Here is a 19,653-nt window from a genome sequence, read left to right on the forward strand (position 1 = left end):
AATTTTTTAACTGCAAAGAACATTAGAATAAAGAAACTATGATGTTAAATCAACAAAACTGCCACTTCAAAAATGGTCAGATATCGGCAAATTTACACGGCTCAATTGAATAACATTTTTTATGCTCCATGTGCTTTCCCTGGTTCTCTCTCACTCTTCTGTAATTCGACTTGACAGAAGGTAAGGCTGTGAGGGGTCAGTTGCCCTAGCACAGTGCTCTTTCCTCATGCCACACTGTCTTAAACCAAAATGACTTGCTAAGCACAGCAAGTCATTTGAATATGCACATGAATTACAGTATCTATTCTAGGAAAATGAATAGTAAAATGACAGAATAATCATGTGAATATGTTTTAATTAACATCACCCTTTAATACACACATCTTCATGTAACTCAAATAACATGCTCATAATACCATAGCAGAATAAGAAGAGAATAGTGGGTAAAAAGATTTACAGAAAAAAAAAAAAGAGATAGCTCTTATATAACAAATTCTGGGTTTGGGGGAAATTTGGGAAAGGTATATCTCTTGCTATTTTATATCTCTTTTGCTACTTGCTATTGGGTTAGATCAAACCCAATAACTGCCATCACTTAAAGGGGGAGCTCATTCGTTGTTTTTGTTTTTTCCTTTTACCTTGATTTTCCAGGTAGTATGCTTTCACAAAGGTTTGTAAATAAATTTGCTCCAGTGAGGAGATATTCTAATGATCTTGTAAGTGACAGATAACTCAAGGTGATAAACTCATTTTTTCCAGCGTTCTTTAAACTAAGAGCCACAGTATTATAGACAAATATATAATTTCCTTTCTTAGCATCTGATGTTGGCAATGATTTCAGTTTAGAATTAGCCATTTTTATTTCCTTCAGAAAATATAATTGGCCACTTGTGCTTTTTAACTAGTATGAATGAAACTGTAAATACAGCAATTTATTTGATTAAGGTCTATGGGCATTTTTCTTTTACTGAAAATGGACTTTGATTTTATTATACTAGATACAAAAAACTTCTATAGCAAAAATAAAATGTTACATCCTTGATAGTCATTTGTGGAGAGAAGAGAAAACCCAGGTGCAGCTCTTCTGCAGTTTTTGTGACTTTTAACTGATTTGGCTTATAATTCCTTCCTACTTCTTGCACTGGGAATTCATTTCTCTGTGCACTTTGCTGTTTCTGTATACATCTCAGGGACTAGAAATACTAAACCCTCATTTTCCCACATATAACCCTTCTAGAATTTCACAGCCAGAAGTGTATTCTAACCCTGCAACTAGATATTACCTTAATTCTCATTTCCTTCTGCAGGATGTCTATATCTATATCTGTAGATTTCTATCTATATAACATTTTTATACCATTTAAATATTTCTGAATTTGGAAGGAAAAGTCTTTCTTTTGCTCCCTCTGTCATGGATGAAGGCAAAGTCTCCAAACTTGTTTCAAGCTATGGAAGGCTTCTCTACCCAGCTTGGCATTCTAATAGATCAGAGATCTCAGATGAACTGGCTTCATTTTTTACAGACTCTGAGATTCAAAATAATTTCTTTGAAATTCAGTAGAGAAAAAAACTAGCCACTTCCTTTCCTAAACAACAGCATGTACCAAGTGTTAGGGAGTTACGCTGTCAGTTTATTCTTAGCCATTTTCCGTGGAAATTGATAAAATTATTGAACAGTTGAATTTTTGAGCTGGGAGACCTTAGCTGTAGTATAAACTCATTTTACATATAATGAATGTGAGTTCTCTAGACATGATATAAAATGCTTAAGATCAATGGGCTAGCTAGGCAATTAAAAAATATAGAACTTCAATAATAAAGTGGTTAAAGAAAATATTTAGATTTTATGTGTCTTTTTTTTTTGTTTCAATGTTTTAACTCAAAAGACCAGCTGCTGGTTTGGTCTTCTGCTTGCATGGAATTGACTTGGACCTTTTGGATGGTACTTCTCCTGTGACATTGCCAAAGGTTGGAGCAACCCGCAGTCTTTTCAGATAATTATCATTTTTGAAAACTTGAGTTTTCATGATCTTGTTAGTTAGTTTAAAATATGTGTGAGAATAAAATGCTAAGACAATTTATCTATATAGGGTTTCTACTTTTCTGGGATCTTTGAGAGAGTTCAATAAATAGAAGGTAGAAGATCTCCTCAGAGCTGAGTTGAGTGGGGCCCTTGCATTCTGGTAACTATCTGCATAGCCAATCTGACCAGAAGGCTCCTGTGTTCTCAGTGTCCCTAAGTCTTCAATTTATTATGTTGAACCATTTTATAATTTCTCCAAATGATCGAATCTCTGCAATGTTAGATAGTTCCATCCAGTTACACAGTGGAAAATTTCTGGGGTCATAAGTCAAAATATTGAATCTTAAATAAATTGATGATACTTAAGAGCCTTGCCCTGTGATGTAGGAAATGATTAAGTGGAAGTGAATTAAGAGAGAAGGACGAAGAAAGCAAAATGGATGAGGTTATACCAAGCATGTACTTAACTGTTTATTGGAGGGATCCTTTTTTGATATGCAGAGCTTTAAGTTAGGGAAATGTCTTTTTCCATCACACAATACATTTTAAAAAGTCACCTTGTATACAGCTAAACTTTTGTTCAAACATGTCAGCAGGGAGAGTAGAGAGATATAACCAGGTGTTTCATATTATTCAAACAGTAATAAGCTTACTGTTGAGAAATTAAACATGGACAGTCTCTTCTCCCTCATCTAAAGTCACATAGATACCCTATTTGGGTACTTCATATTCTTACTTACACTTGATACTTATGCACAGATTCCTGTATGTATCAATTCTTCTTTCATTCCCAAAATTCATTTAAACAAAAATATTTGGAACACCTGCCATGTGCCAGGTAATGGGGATATAGGGTTCTATAGGTCTGAAATGGTTTCTGACCTGCCTCTCAACCCCAGAACAATAAAGGCAAATAAGAAATGTAACAGGAACTTATGCTCAATCACTTAATTCAAGTCATTCAGCTTAATAACTTGGGTACATATTTGTTTCAGTGTTGGCCTTAGAAAGCATTGCTTTTTATGTCTTACCTGAAGGATCTTATCACCAGGCTGCAGCAGGTTGGATGCTGGTCCATCAGGCTGAACCCTAGTAACAAAGATACCCTATAAGTCAGAAGTAACAGAGGTTAGGATTCTATTTTCAAGAACTAGATCTACTTAAAAACTTTTTCATTCACATAGAAAACAGTGAAAACAGATTAAAAACACTTTACACATGTGAGGTTAAAATATTATTATAGTATTTTAAGCAAGGCACCACCCTCTAAATCAAGTTTAAGAAAAGCAACATTTTTACTTGCACAAAACGCTCATATTGTTTGTTTTGTTTTGTTTTGCGGTACGCGGGCCTCTCACTGTTGTGGCTTCTCCCGTTGCGGAGCACAGGCTCCGGACGCGCAGGCTCAGCGGCCATGGCTCACGGGCCCAGCCACTCCGCGGCATGTGGAATCTTCCCAGACCGGGGCACGAACCCGTGTACCCTGCATCTGCAGGAGGCCTCTCAACCACTGCGCCACCAGGGAAGCACTCATATTGTTTTTAAAGTGCACTTATGATTTATAAATTAATTTCATGGCATAGTCTTAATTTCTTTCTTAAATAATTTGATGTATGGTTCTAAACCATCTTTTGTGTAACTTTTGTATAACTTCTGAAGTTGTCTTAAAGTATTCCTCATTGAAAATGTCTCCTATCTGATAGGTTGTAAATTCAACGTACACTTTAAAAACCTTACTAGAATCACATATAAGACTGGTTTATTTTAATGAGTATTACTTTATATGTTACTGAGAATTTTAAAGTAAAATGAACAAAGAAAACATAAGAAAATTCCAACGTACAAAGTTTGCAGCTATATAGTTACAAAATTCCTAAATTGATTTAGTTTATAAAAATGCCAAATTAATTTTACTGATCATGTACACAAAGCAAACACTTGTTGAATGTCTACCATATGCTAGGCCTTGATTGCTGGTGTTATAGAGATATACAGAATATAATTTTTGCCTTCGATGAGCTCACTATATAGTAGAAGAAAAGTCAAGAAAACCGACTATAAAACAGTGTGAGAAATGTTATGATAGAGGTAATCAATATAATAGATTATTTAAAATGTTGCATCCAGCTTAACCTTAATGTGTTGGAGCTTCTAAGAAGAGGAAATATCTGGCACGGAATCATAAAGGACAAGTAAAAGTTACCCACACAGATAAGGAAAGATATTCTACGTGGAAGGGATAGCACATACAAAAGTGAGAGTGCCTGTTACATTCAGGAAGCTGCAAGTAGTTCTATTATGACTGCAGTGGTTGTGGAAGGGTTCGAGTGGATGTGGTTGGGAACATGGGAGAAAATCATATCAATCCCCCAAAGTAGGTAAGGACCAGATCAAGATGGGTCTTTAATGGACATCTTTATCAGTTTGGGGAGCTACTGAAGTACTTTAAACATGATGGTGACAAGATTTCGATTAATATACTAAGAATGAACTGATGAGTGGATAAACAAAATGTGCATATCTATTCAGTGGAATATTATTTGGCAATAGAAAAGAATGAAGTACTGACAACACTGATGAACCTTGAAAACATTATGCTAAATGAAAGAAACTAGTCACAAAAAACCACATATTGTATGATTCCATTTATATGAAATGTCAAGAAGAGGCAAATGCATAAAAATGGAAAGCAGATTAGTGTTTGCTAGGGGCTGGGAAGCAAGGGGAGTGACTGTTAATGTGTACAGATTTCTTTTTAAGGTTATAAAAGGGTTCTGGAATTAGATAGTGGTGACGGTTGCACAACTCTGTGAATATACTAAAAGCCACCTAACTGTACACTTTAAAAGGGTGAATTTTATGGTATGTGAATTATATATCAATTCAGCTCTTATTGTTTTTAATTCTTGAGTATTCATAGAAGATAATATTTTAATGGCTTTGCCTGCTATTTAGAAAATTATCTCATTTACTGATCTGTAAACTTAATAACTCTCACTTAAACCCATAAATTTATGTGTGTATGTCTTTGTAAATGGTTTAACAAACAGACCCTAGTTAAAATATTTCTATGTGTTTTAATTTAGCATTTTAGATCTTTATGAAACATTAATTTAAGGATTTTGAATGATTTTTATCTTTCTGATTTTAACCTGTTATCTTTCCCATTCAAAGATGAAACTACAGTAAGTATTAAAATATTAGAAAACTGCATAACTTTAACCAGTAATTCGACTTCTAGAACTTATGTTAGGGAAATAACTGGATAAGTATGCAACATGTATTTACTAATATGTTCATCACGGTATTATTTGTAATAATAAAAATTACAAATCACATGTAAATGTCTAATAACAGGGGATTGATTAAATAAATAAATTATGGTAAATCTATACAATAGAACGATATGTGGTCATTAAAAATGGAGTCCTAGATGACAGCTATAGAAGGACACTGGTGCTTAGAGAAACAAGCAAGTTATAAAACATTATGTGTGGCATAATACTATTTTTGCTGAAACATGTTTAAATGTATATTTGTGTGGGAAAATATCTGGAAGAATATACTCCTAAACATTAGCAGTGGTTGTACTGGGTAATGAGACATAATATATATGTATATTTTTTTCTTTCTTTTTGCTTTTCTGTGTTTTCTAATATTTCTACAATGATTAGGCACTAATAGCATTAAGAAAATAGTAATAAAAACTTAAACAATCTTTTAGGTTAATGGTGTCACAATTTGGTGTGATGTTCAAACAGCTAGTTACTTTGGTCAGTTCAGTTGTACAAATGGTCAGTTCAGAAGGAAAAAGAAAACTGGTTGTTTGAAAGGGACAGTTAAATAAGGCACAATGACTAATCCACCAGACCAGTGAATGGCACTGGTTGTGAGAACACATATAATCCTCACAGTCATTTTCATACTGGGCACATAACTCTCCTACTCCATCAATCCAGGAGACTATATGAGTACTCAGTTCCCCTGGTGGTCCCTCTTTTATGCTGTTGCGGTCTCTGTAAAACAGGCAGAATGACACTGCATCTCTGGATGCTGAAGGCAAAGTTGTTTTGACTATTATTTTATCCCAGCAGTCAAAGTCTGTGCTACCTAGTTAATTTTGATTGCCGTTCTTCAGCTTATTGAACGAGAACAGTTTTAATAATTTTTGTATGAATCCAGACCATAGGAACTGAATTGTGGCCATCATATTGCAATGCTGAGAGGAACTGGCAACACTCCACAGCCTGACTGCTGAAAGAATACCAAAGCCATGTCTCTAGCAGGTTTAATTTCAATCATCACAAAGCTCTGTGGGGTTCAACCACTGTTCTGGAGACTTGCTTTGAAGCTTTCTCTTATGGTGGCCTGAGTCTTCCTAAGCATTTATTGCTGTTTTCTAAAGCATTAATATTTCTTTTCAATCAATAAGTTTTACCAACTAAGAAATTGCTACTGCCCATTGGCATAGTTTCTCTTTCTCTCTGTCTCTTTCTCTCTCTCTATATATATATCCTATCAGCCAGCATATTGCCACATTAGTCAAAACAGATAGCAATGAGTGTTATGTTTGATAATGGTCTATAGCATTCATTATTTTTGGAGGTGGAATGCTTCCCCAAAGACTGCCTGAAAAGCCCAGTGCCCTGAGTTTTCACTGTATTTATGTATTACATATAAACACTGTCATATGAAAGAGACCAAATAACTCTGAACTCATTTTTGTGGTCTCTGTTATGATGAAATATTGATGAGAAATATGAAAACTTTGACACTGTTTTCAAAAAGTTCATTGTAGCAGTGTGTGTGGCACTCAGTATAGGGTCTATAAATGTTATTATAATTACTGAAAGTCTGAAGGTTGAGCTACAATCCAGGGTCTTTCTTTCCAGCAAAGCCTGCAATAAGAGATTTCAGAGTCTCCCAACTGTACCAGATTTACTGTCAGAAAATTCTTCATTACTCTTAGTCTTAGAGTACATTGAAAGGCCGACATTTATTATCTTTACCTTGAATTCCCAACAGGTAAGAGGATTTGCATCTTTGATTTAGGGAAGGGGAAGGGAAAAGGGCTGGAAAGTCTCTCCTGTATCATCTGTGGTTTCCTAGTGGTGGCTGTCAGTGATAATGGCTCCAATTACTATTTACTTTCAATAATGAACATGGGTCCCAACAAGAGGGCTTTCTGATGGTTCTTAATACCTTTTAGAGGCTACTTCCTTTGGTAGCTCCAAGCCAACATCAGCTCTGTAACAATGGCTGCTAGAGTCTAGTTACTGGCTTATGGCATTTCTGAGTGTGTTTCTCTAATGTTTTGCACCTCATCACCAGCTCTCATGTTCCTTAGTGGCTTGACAGCACAGTGGTTTTCCCTTAGCACCACCTCTAGAGGGCATCTCACAACAGAGCTAAGTATTGCAGTCCTTTCCAAAGAACGCAAGTCTTTTCTCCTATCAGACACCAGTAACTGGGTGTGCTTGAGACAGACACAGACACAATGGACTCATGTATCACAGAGGGACCCCCATAGGTTTGAACCAAAGCTAATGTGGAGAGCACTGGCCGGATGCTACAAATAGGCTTGACCTTTTGCCATTTCACGTTTCTTCCCCAGTTTTTAAACCAGTCTTCATATAAGTCATAAATGAAGTTTTTCCAAAAGTACCCATAATGGGTTTTTAAAAAGTTTTACTTTTCGCAAGTAATTTTGAAAATGGATGAGTATAGAAGGTTTTTCACAGTGTTAAAATCTGACCTGGTCTTATTGGTTACCTAGTCTCTGCACCTCTGGACATAAACCTTGAAGGACTCAAGATTCCTTGAAAGTTAGTCTACAAGGCCAACATTTCACATTCTAACTTTAGAGGAGAAAGGAACTTTATATGGCTTTTTAATGATGAAGGTGAATGACTGTGACAGTCTCAGCTATTGTAAAGGTAGACACCAAAATAGAACTTGTCTTAAGGGAATTACAACTTCAATTTGTGAAATATGCTTTTCTTTAAAATTCTGAAAAAACTCGGCTCTAGCTGATGCTAAGAAATTGGTTTCTAGGAAGGCCATATCTCAGATAAAAATTGCATACAATTACAATTCAGAACACATTGGTTATATATTATAGAATATGGTATCATATGCTTTCATATAATTATAAAAGTTCAAAGAGCGTTTCTGGAGAAAAAAATGACCCATAAAGCTAGCAAACACAGCCATAGATTCAATAGCTTGCAAGGGGAAACTTTTTTTTTTTGGTCAAATATTGGCAAATAATTTCTTTTCATGAATTGAGCAAGGTTAATATTAAGCTATGATGCAGCTCACAGAAGCAGCATTACACATACACAGTAGACTGTGTTTACTTAATCCCTGTGATTATTAGAAGACACATCAAGAATAAAGGTGTTTCAATAGCTTTACTCTCTATGAGTCAAAGTGTGAAAACAAAATAATTTAAGGTTAATTGCTGAGAGACAAATCTTGAGCTTTGAACAATTTGCTACCTTAAAAACAGGAATTTATATGCAGCAAATGAAGAGATTTATCCCATGACCATTAGAAACTAAAGGAGAGGGGAGAGGAAGGAAAGGAGAGAAAGAGAAAAAAAGGAGGGCATTGGCAGCTACATATGATGATTCAGTGTATGACTGAACTTTAGCTGACAAAACAATGAAATGTAAAATCCATAAAAAATGAACAGAAAGAAGAATTGTTTTAGAAACCTGAAAAAGTTGAGCCTCAAAAGACAGAGATACAAATTATACAACTGACCAAAGTTCTCTAAAAATTTCACAAAAATCTTATGCACAGATGTTTAAAGGAATTGAAAATTCTCTTTCATTAATTTTAAAATAAAGAAATATTAAAACAAAAATCACTTGGTTGCATTTGTAAAAAATAGAACTACCATATGACCCAGCAATCCCACTACTGGGCATATACCTTGAGAAAACCATAATTCAAAAAGGGATGTACCACAATGTTCATTGTGGCACTATTTACGACAGCCAGGACATGGAAGCAATCTAAATGTCCATCGACAGATGAATGGATAAAGAAGATGTGGCACATATACACAATGGAATATTACTCAGCCATAAAAAGAAACAAAATTGAGTTATTTGTAGTGAGGTGGATGGACCTAGAGTTTGTCATACGGAGTAAGTCAGAAAGAGAAAAACAAATACCATATGCTAACACATATATATGGAATCTTAAAAAAATAATGGTACTGATGAACCTAGTGGCAGGGCAGGAATAAAGACATAGACATAGAGAATGGACTTGAGGACACAGCGAGGTGGAGAGGGGGAAGCTGGGGTGAAGTGAGAGTAGCATCGACTTATATACACTACCTAATGTAAAATAGTTAGCTAGTGGGAAGCAGCAGCATAGCACAGGGAGATCAGCTTGGGACTTTGCAATGACCTAGAGGGGTGGGATAGGGAGGATGGGAGGGAGACACAAGAGGGAGGGGATATGGGGATATATGTATGCATATGACTGATTCACTTTGTTGTACAACAGAAACACAGTATTGTGAAGCAATTATACTCCAATAAGGATCTATTAAAAAAATAATGCATTGGAGCAACAGGAGACTATTTAAACCCATAGAAATTGGCTATGTGATTACAAATATCTTAGTAACAACGTAATGGTGTGATTCTAACAGAAAAAATACACTTGCACCATTCTTTTATGTCATTGTAAAGCTTTGTTTAGTAGCCAAAAAGAAAAATGTATATAAACATATAGTTTTCAAGATACTGCCCTTATGACTTGATAAAAACAACCAAGAAGTAAGCAGTTTATTTCCTTTTATCTGAGATTCCTGTTAGAAATGACAAATTGACTACAAAAAATTGATCTTCTTTTTTTTAATAGTTTGGTGCTGATCACCAGGCACTACTCTCTTTTGGGGAATTTGAATATAAGAGTTGAAATTATGTTTGGCTTTGATTACTTTATACAGGCGTACCTTGTTTCACTGTGCTTCACTTTATTGCACTTTGCAGGCAATGTAGTTTTAAAATTGAAGGTTTGTGGCAACTCTCTGTCAAGCAAGTCTATCACCGCCATTTTTCCAACAACGTTTGCTCACTTCATGTTTCTGTGTCACATTTTGGTGACTCTTGCAATATTTCAAACTTTTTCATTATTATTCTATTTGTTATGGTGGTCTGTGATCAGTGATCTTTGATGTTATTACTACGACTCGCTGAAGACTTAGATGATGGTTAGCATTTTTAGCAATAAAGTATTTTTGAATTAAGGTATCTACATTTTTTTAGACATAATGCTATTGCACACTTAACAGACTACAATATAGTGTAAACATAAGTTTTAAATGCACTGGGAAACCAAAAATTTCGAGGGACTTGCTTTATTGCAATATTCATCCTATTGCAGTGGCCTGGAAACAAACCCCAATATCTCTGAGGTATTCCTGTTAGGAATTATAATTGTAATTTTCCTTTTATTGATTGCTTCAGTATTGCAATTATTCCTTAACAGTTAAAAATCTCTGGGAGTCTGTGTATTGTTGACTGAACGTACATTTTCTTCCTGTTTATTTCTTGGTAAAATTCTTAAGCTTAAAAAAAGAATTTTCTTTCATTTGATTTTCATATTTTCATTTAAAAGTAAATGATCACACTCTTCCACATAATGTCTTTCCAGATTTCTTGCCTCTTTGGGAAAAATAGGTGAAATATTTTTCATTTCTTTTACTTTATGAATTCTTTAAAGCCTGTATTTAATATAAGACCTCAACTGGTGGTCAATATATGGATTGCTGAACTTCATACAGTTTACTGATTTGATCAGAGTTCCTACTGGCTTTTCGTCTCAGCTTTTTTTTTCTTCTTTTAAATTAATTTTTGGCTGAGTTGGGTCTTTGTTGCTGTGCGCAAGCTTTTCTCTAGTTGTGGTGCGCAGGCTTCTAATTACGGTGGCTTCTCTTGTTGTGGAGCATGGGCTCTAGGTACGCGGGCTCAGTAGTTACGGCTCGCGGGCTCTAGAGCACAGGCTCAGTAGTTGCACGGGCTTAGTTGCTCCATGGCATGTGGAATCTTCCCAGACCAGGGATTGAACCCGTGTCCCCTGCATTGGCGGGCAGATTCTTAACCACTGCGCCACCAGGGAAGTCCTCTTCTCAGCTTTATACATAGCATAAAATAGTAGACGCCATTAAAAAAAGAGTGGGTAACTGTAGGTGGCTGTGGCGTCTCCTTCCTAGGTACTACTAAAATAGTATCAGTAATCAGCTTTCTGATTATCATCCCTGCAGTCTTCCTCAAAGCCCCTTCAGCTGTCAAATTTTTTGACACTATCTACAACACTTCAAAATAATGGATTGAAAAGTGAAGAATTCAGTCAAAGCTTTTTTGTCACTTATGCTAAAATAAGGTTTTTAAAGTGAAAAATTATTGTATTGTAAACTACATTCAGTCAAACTATGATTCTTTTAGATAAAATATGGTTTTATGTAGAGTAGACCATACTAGAAGTATTGCTTAGGGCTGGCGGTGAAATCAGGAGGTCAAAAAGGCCAGTGACAAATGTCCAGAGGACACTCTAGTTGTGGATTCCTGACACATTGACTGACAAAGTGGCTCTTAGGCCACGGCTGTGCATTGGCAGTGTGGGGTAGAGTGAAAAGGGAGGTTTTCTTCCCTCACTTTTTAGTCTCTGTATTTCTATATTATTTGAATTTTTATAGTGAGAGTGTTTTCATTTCTTACCTGTATAATTTTTTAAGAGATATAAGTTAAAGAAAAAAGACGTTGCAGTTGTACATATGCGAGACTAAGAACATATTATGATTTTAAAGGATGATTATGTCGATTATGTTGAGAATGCCCTAGTTCACAATCAGTAGGAGGTACCTAAGTAAAAGTGGTTCTCGATTCTTTGTCTCTTTCACCACTCTCACATTATGGCTCAGAGATGGACACCTTCAGAGAACTGAAACCGCCCCAGCTGATGTGTGCAAATCATACAAAACCCAACATATTGTAGGGTCTTCTTGCAGTATAGGAATAAGCAAATCTTGTACCTTAGTCTACATATCCTACTAAATTAGTCACAGAGTCAAGGTGGAAACATTTTTTTTGAAGTAGAGAATAGGATGAATGTATGATTTTTCTCTCTCAATAAACACACAGACCTTGGTATACCTCAATAAACAAAGAGAAACACAAATTTAAGATATGATTTTTCTTTAATCACTTTACTGTTTACTCCAACACTTCCTATTTTCTATTAATAAATGTTCTTGGAGGTTAAATGATAGTGCCTTGTTATGGGAATGTGGTTTGTGTATGGTGATGGGGTTTGATCCAGTAGGTTTCAAAAATGGGAAATAATTTCTACTGCATTATACTTAAAAAATAGAATTGGTTACTAAGATCATGTATCGCTATGTTAATTATATTGTAAGGATGATTGCAATTAAACAAATGCATATTTATAATTTTGTACCTTATACAGTAATCGTAAACTGTTACTACTTGTTTACTGCTTAATGTAACTCTGAATTTATTAACAATATATATTTAAAAAATACACACACACACACACACACACACACATATATATATATATATATATATATATATATACATTTTAAAATAACACAGTCTAAATTCTGATCTAGTAGTCCAACTTTCCAGCATAGTTCTAACACCTTCAGGTTAACTTGGTGTCTGGAAATCTATTCTCATCTCTTTATGGTTTTCCTTCAACTCATTCAAAGGATCTTAGGGAGGATTTAAGGATTTAAGTTGGAACTTACAGAAGTTGAGAATAAACTCTTTGAGTTCTCATGATTTCCTTCACACACCCAAAAGAGAAAAATGACACAATAAAAGTGTTTTGCAGTTACTTGGGTTTCCTTCTCAGTTGTCTTTGATTTCTCCGATCTTACCTATTGTTACCTAAAATTTTTTCCCATCTAAGTGTGTTGCCTCCAAACTTCCCGCTCCTTCTGATCAACATCATTTTCTAAACCACTTTCTTTCACTGCCAAAGAACATAGATTTGGCTCAATTAGTGATTACTATCTCTTAGAGAGACTAAGACTATATTTGTAGAATATAGCAGTCCTTTTTTTTAAAGAAAAAACTTAATCAGAAAAATTACAAGTATTTAAAAGCAGATTTAATGGGTCTCATTGAAAAAACTATGACACAGCAAATTTCAGGATCCACACTGAAGTATCAGTTGCTTTGGCAATCCCTCTCAGTTAGATGCCATGGTTGAAAGCACTCAGGCAGTACTTCTCATAGAGGAGCATATCAGAATTGCTGGTACTAAAGTACTTTTAGTTTGAAAGATGAAGAACATCCATTGTTTTCATAGTTGCATAATGGACACTTTTGGGGACCTGCCCAGATTCCCTTCATCAGATTGGTGCTCTCATCCTGCAGGTGCTGCTGACAGCTCACATCTAACCCATCTTTTGAAAATTACTCTGACTGGAACCTCCTTTCTGGGAAATGCTGGGAAGGTTATGCTCCTTCCCATGTAGTTAATGACTGATACCAGGGTACAAAAAGCTGTTACCCTCCTCAAGGTGAGACAACTCTGTGGTACCATTCATGCTCCAGAGCACCCTGTACCCTGTACCATCCAGTTTCCACTAAGTCCACATCTTTGTGGATTTCCACTTTCTTCACCTGCCCTATCCTGCATCCCTTATTCTCACATAGATTTCACCGGACAGCAATTCTTCAATTAACTACTTGCACAAAAGTCTTCATCTCTGGTTCTGCATTTTGGGGAGCTGGCTTTAGACAAATATAAACTATAAAAATTAAAGCTCTGCAGTATCTTCTTGCCTGGAAGGGATACGTAGATTCTATATTTTGCTTACTAGCGATTCTTTGGAACCCAGTACCAGGAGATAAAATGCACCTCTGCTCCCCAAGCATAGAGCAACTTTGGGGGTAGATTGGAGGAAAAATGGATAATATTGTTATTAAATATGTATTATTGAGATACATCTCAAATGTTATATAGATAAATTTTAAAAAAGCTAAACAATACTGCTACAGGCAGAGACATGGAAGTTATTACTTTTTAATTTATTTTTGTTTTATTTCTATTAATCTGGATTCACAATATTTTCAAGAATTCTACTTGGTTATAACATTTTCAAGCAGAAACTAGAAATACTACGGAGGTCCCTGCAATACCACTTAAAACTTGTGGTAGTAACTTTATAAATGGAATATGAAAGATTTCACAGGTTTCCCAAAGATCTTTTGGACCCTCAGTAATTAACTTTCTCTCATTGTTGGATCTGTCAATTCTTGTTAGTTATTACCTAAAATATTATTTATGAACTAATTTTAAGTGCTTTCACATTTTGATTAAGAAGTCTCTGACATTTTTCCATCAAATAGTAACAAACTTTAAAAGTCCCAAATCCTTTCCCACACCATTTTCTGTCTCCTTATTTAGCTTATTTTGTTCCATGCTAAATGGCTGAAATGATGCAGCAGAGAGAACATAGATAATATTTAACTCTAGCAACTAATATATCTGGCTATGTACTTGGACTTTAATTTTATTGAAAATTGTTTTACTGATTGTTAAAAATATCACAAAGTGATAGCAATCTCAATTCTAGTGACTTTCTAAATATATTGTTGAATAAAAATGTCCCAATCAATGTTCTTATTTAAAATGGTACTTTTAAATCGCCTTATTTTTTCATATGTATGATGGACTGATATTTTCTTAAAGAACCAAGTCTGTGTTGAGTTATATTTTATTATATCTTTTCACAAGCTGAAATCTTATATGTCTTCTTTATAATATAATGTCTTGATACTGAAATTATCCAATTGGCTAAAGCACACTGCCATGCCTTCTTAAAAGGCCTCATATAGGTGGTCATACCTATAGGAATCCTATTAATAGGAGATTGCAAAGACTGCATTTCTATCAATATTTCTGAAGAGATTCAGGTATTTTTCTACATACAAGACAGAACAGAACAGGCAAAAATGCATTTTTCATTAAAAAAATTCTTGCTTTTAAAGTTCTCAAACAACCAAGTGGCATTCTGAACCTCAAACTGCAGTGTGACTAAGATGCAGCTGAAGTAATTGTGTTGTAAAATAATTTATTTATTTTTAAAAATCCAGTTTTATATGTAAATTATATACATTTATATTATATCTATTCCTTGCTCCTGAATGTTACTTTCACATAACTAATAGATTCTCCAAATTATTTTGCATTACATAATCGCTTGAAGTAGAATTAAAGATGGGACAGATATATAAATTATATTATAAAATTAATTTAGAAATATATAAAATAAATCACTTTTGTCTAGGAGTTGTATAAAATGAAGGAAATATTATATGTAGTTTAATGTTTATGTAGTAAATATAAATCATATGCTGTGTGGAGTTCTAGACAAATGTGTTTGCTATTCCTGATTTTTATATCCATGGAGATTACATGATGAGGTATAGACATAGGGTATGCAACTTTTTCATAAGTCAAGAGCATATCTTTTGCAACTTTTTATTTATGAATCACCCAGTGTCATGAGGCTGAACAAACCCAGAAAATTATTCTTGTGCATTTTCGAATTTGCTACTGCCAAGCATGCCTCTGGGTATTGCTATTCCCAGGTAAAGATGTCAAATAAATGCTTTGGATCTGCACATCTAACCTTTCTTCTCTTTGTAATATTAATCATATAAAAACTTTTATTTGATGCAATACTCGTCTCCACACAAATTTTCTTCTAGGGGTGGAAGGTGGGATGTAAATAGGAGGGAGGATGTTTGGCATCTGGAATCAATTTTTTAGAATTTATATAGAATTAGATATAGTAATTTATTCTGAAATTCCAGAACATTTATTGGTGATTATAGTATTTTACATTTGCCATGCCTATAATATTCTTCCTTGGCTTGGAATTTTACCTGTACCATGGGCAAATTAAGGCATTAAAAAAAAAAAAGGATTGTTTCTTCTATCATTTATGTGTGTACATGCCAATTGCCCAAATCAGTGGAAATATGGGTAGGCTCTCTGGCCTCTGCTCAGCATGAGTGTTTATGATAAAACTGTGGAGAATAAGTGATTCTTTGGTCCCAATGTCCTAGTATGTATATTTCCTGATCTCAAGTGATTTGAGGATATTCATAATACAGCTTCCATTTTGATCCTGTGACTAGGTGATTGTTCATGTAATTGTTCAGTGCTGTACCTTTACAGTATATAGAGAAAGAGGCTATGAGTTCTTGTTAATATCTTTAAACTCCAGAAGCTTAGTCCTTCCTTCTAAAATGAGGCAAGGAGGGATATCAGTCCCTGAATGATGAACTGTGTGAATACATCATTAAAAATTCATTTATTTTCAGAGTCTCGGGCTGCCTTATGAAGTCACACAACATGATATCAGTCATCCATTAATCCAGTCTCTTCTTCCTAACAACATCTCGTGGAAACTGTATTGGTATATTACTTAAATTTTGTAATCATGAATTATTATTTTATGAACATTTAAATATAGGGAAAGATTATTGTGGTTTGTTCCATTGGCAGGATCTCCACTGTAGTAATACCTTAGTCCAAAAGTTATACAAATGCTTAGCAATCTAAGGTATACAGTATGCTTCTAATTATCTAAGTTCAATAGAGAATACATGCTGACTTCCAAGGACTTGAAGCAAATATCTAGACTATAACTAACTACAGTGTTCTGTAACACTTTCAGTATTAGATTATTATGTTAGTCTCAACTCTACAGGGTATAAATTTGTCATGTGGCTCTTCGGCTAAGTGGTATTTGCAGATAGAGGTATGTATCATAGTGCTTGTTAAGAGAAAAGGATTTGGAATCAGATCAATTTGGGTTCAAATCTTATCTGCCACAGGTCAGCTAAATGACCTTGGGCAAGTTAATTAACCACTCCGGGCCTCAACAAAATGGGGAATAATAATACTCAACTAACACAAGTTGCTAAGGAGAAAAGTTCATGTATATAAAGAGCCTAATACAGTGACCAGCACATTACAGATACTCAGTAAAAGTCTATACTTTTATTATTATCATCAGATTTGTTGGATCAAAATCTTTTATCTCTCTGGAGCATCATGCCATCTTGACAGCAATGTTTTTCTATAATAATAAACCAGATAATGGCTCCATCCACTTCACAGGGAGGGCAAAGGCAAGCATTATATGACGGCTTTTTCATCTGGTTTTCTACAGTTTTCTCTTTCCAAGTATGTAAAAGCAGTTTTCACCTGGCAGTGAACCCAAAATAATGAACTCCATGATGAGTGAGTTGGGTTGTTCAACTACTAAACACTGTTCTGACAATGATATGAACTGCAGGACTAATTGTGCTCCATCCATTTAACCTAAGGAGACCATAATCAGACTACCTTGGCGTCTTCGAGAAGAGTTAAATTTGCAAGACCAGATGATGTTCTAAGCTCTCAAAGTCTGGTACAAAACAGTCTTTATATCTTAATCCTCAATTCTCCCTAAAGCCTCAGTTAACTTTTGGGCTGTACCAAGAGTTTTTCTGCAATAGTCTCACACTACCGCAGAACCTAAATTGGAACTTCTGCCAGACTGAACAACACAACTCACTTTTGTCCCAGTTTCATACTCTCAGCCCTTAGGGATGACTGCTTCATGCTTTTCCTATCTGGCTGTAAACCAGGTAATCAGTTTGGATGCTATTTCACTTTAGTCCTTGGCATTTGGCTGAAACAGTGGCTCCTAACAATCATAATGAAAAGAATGGAACAAATCTACTGACTATTTTAGTACAGAAAGTCTTCAATGACTCTAAGACATTCAGATATCTTGGATACTTAGAATTTTGAGTGTCATTACAAAACACTTAAACATTAATAAACAGTAGGTAAAATAATATAGTATGCTCGAAAGACTGCTTCTAACCCATGACTTGTTTATTGGAAGGGGATATGTATCATATTAAAGTTTAAGATTTTGCATGACTAGAACTCCTTATAAAGAAAGCATCAACCTCTGACCCAGGTTGAATTAAAACATCTGTTTATTTTGGTTCTCCTCACCCCTCCTCACAGCTGTAAATTAGCCAATTTATGATAAAATTGTCCTTCAACATTGGAGAGAAGAGTATTTTTAAAGTTCATTTTCATTTTCTTACTGTTTGATATTTTTAGGTTGATATAGGCACTGGATCCCACTCTAAATTTTATGCAACCTCTACAAGAATGGGGCACTGGGGATAAAAAAATGCAACTGAATTTCCTCGAGATTAATCCCTTTCCTTGTGAGTGGATTAAATTCTTATAGAAATTGTCAAAGCCAATGTCTTTAGATCTCCTCAACACTTTTAACTAAGTATCTACCATATGTTTGGTGTGGTCAATAAATTAAGAGCAGTCTGAGTCTTCTGTAGATTTGGAACTTTTAATTACTCTGATCAATTTTGCTGTAATAGAGATTCACTTTTCAGATTTTAAGTGTTTTAGAAAGTAATCAGGCAAAGAAAAGTGCTTTTGAGGGGAATATTTCAATGGGTAGATTATATAATTCAAGCTCTATATCTGTGGCATTTAACCAAAAGAGAAATTATAAGATCATAGAAATAGTTCAGTCTCACTAGAGTCATCAAAATGTTACAATGAAAAATTAAATGAATAGTTATAAAGTGTTCATATTTCATCACAGTGGAAGAATTACAGGCAATGATTTGAAAGCCTCACACCTGCTATCCCCTTCAGTTGAAAATAAAAGCAGAAAAGTAACAGCATTCAGACATCTTGACTATTTAGCAACTTGTGCATCTTTAATTGAAAAATATCTATTACCCTGTGCCTTCCAAAAATATAGTGAAAAGATATATCTGCTGGTGAGATAAGAGAGGAAAACATGTCTTTTGAATTTCAACTATCTTATGAATGATAAGTTTGTTACCTTTTCATTGAAAGAACTTATGGAAGAGATGTAAAACCAGAGACAAAAAGAGGAGTCAAGATGAATAAGACAATAATTTGAGGCTTTTAAAAATACCATCATATGTTTCTGATAATTTTGACTTTTCATGCTTTTTGTCTTAAGATATATTAATAATTTATTAAAATTCAGTAAACACTTGGTCCTACTAAGCCATGAATATTTAAATTCTACTAAATCAATGATTATCCTCAACATCATTTCAAAAAGGAAATGTAGTAGTTACTTATACACAGACATTTCTAACTGGAATTTCCCTAATTATATAGGGTTGCTTCATATACATTCCTTATATATGAATACCTGCTCCAATCAGTTAACCAAATAAATTCTTATCTATGGCAACTGGGGATTCCTTTCTACTCCTTTCCATCCAAATAGTCCAACCTCTTTCTTTCTTCTTCTTCAGAAAGGAAAGGAAGAAGGCATAACTAATGGTAGGAAACAAAAAGATTGGGAAGAAGTAGAGGAAAATAAGGGATTAAAGGCTATGGAAATCTCCAAAGTAGGGGCATCCAAATTTTTTCAGAAATAGGTCTTTAATCAGAAACTGATGTGTGGGTGATTTTTACAATAGTGGTAAATTGAAAGGATCCGCACCACTTTGTGACTCAAAGGTTAAGTCGAGAGCCTGAGGAGG

The 19,653-nt window shown here is 34.7% G+C and overlaps 1 protein-coding gene across 1 annotated transcript in view; it reads right to left on the reverse strand.

Annotated features, from left to right (window-relative positions):
- Window positions 1-19,653, reverse strand: part of LRRC7 (leucine rich repeat containing 7) — a 497,118-nt gene that overhangs the window by 11,279 nt on the left and 466,186 nt on the right. The window contains exon 26 of the mRNA XM_033865102.2: window positions 3,055-3,129. Coding sequence (XP_033720993.2) covers window positions 3,055-3,129 — 75 coding nt within the window. The remainder of the gene's footprint in view (window positions 1-3,054; window positions 3,130-19,653) is intronic.

Source organism: Tursiops truncatus, chromosome 1 (genome assembly GCF_011762595.2).
Source record: "Tursiops truncatus isolate mTurTru1 chromosome 1, mTurTru1.mat.Y, whole genome shotgun sequence".
Taxonomy (NCBI): domain Eukaryota; kingdom Metazoa; phylum Chordata; class Mammalia; order Artiodactyla; family Delphinidae; genus Tursiops; species Tursiops truncatus.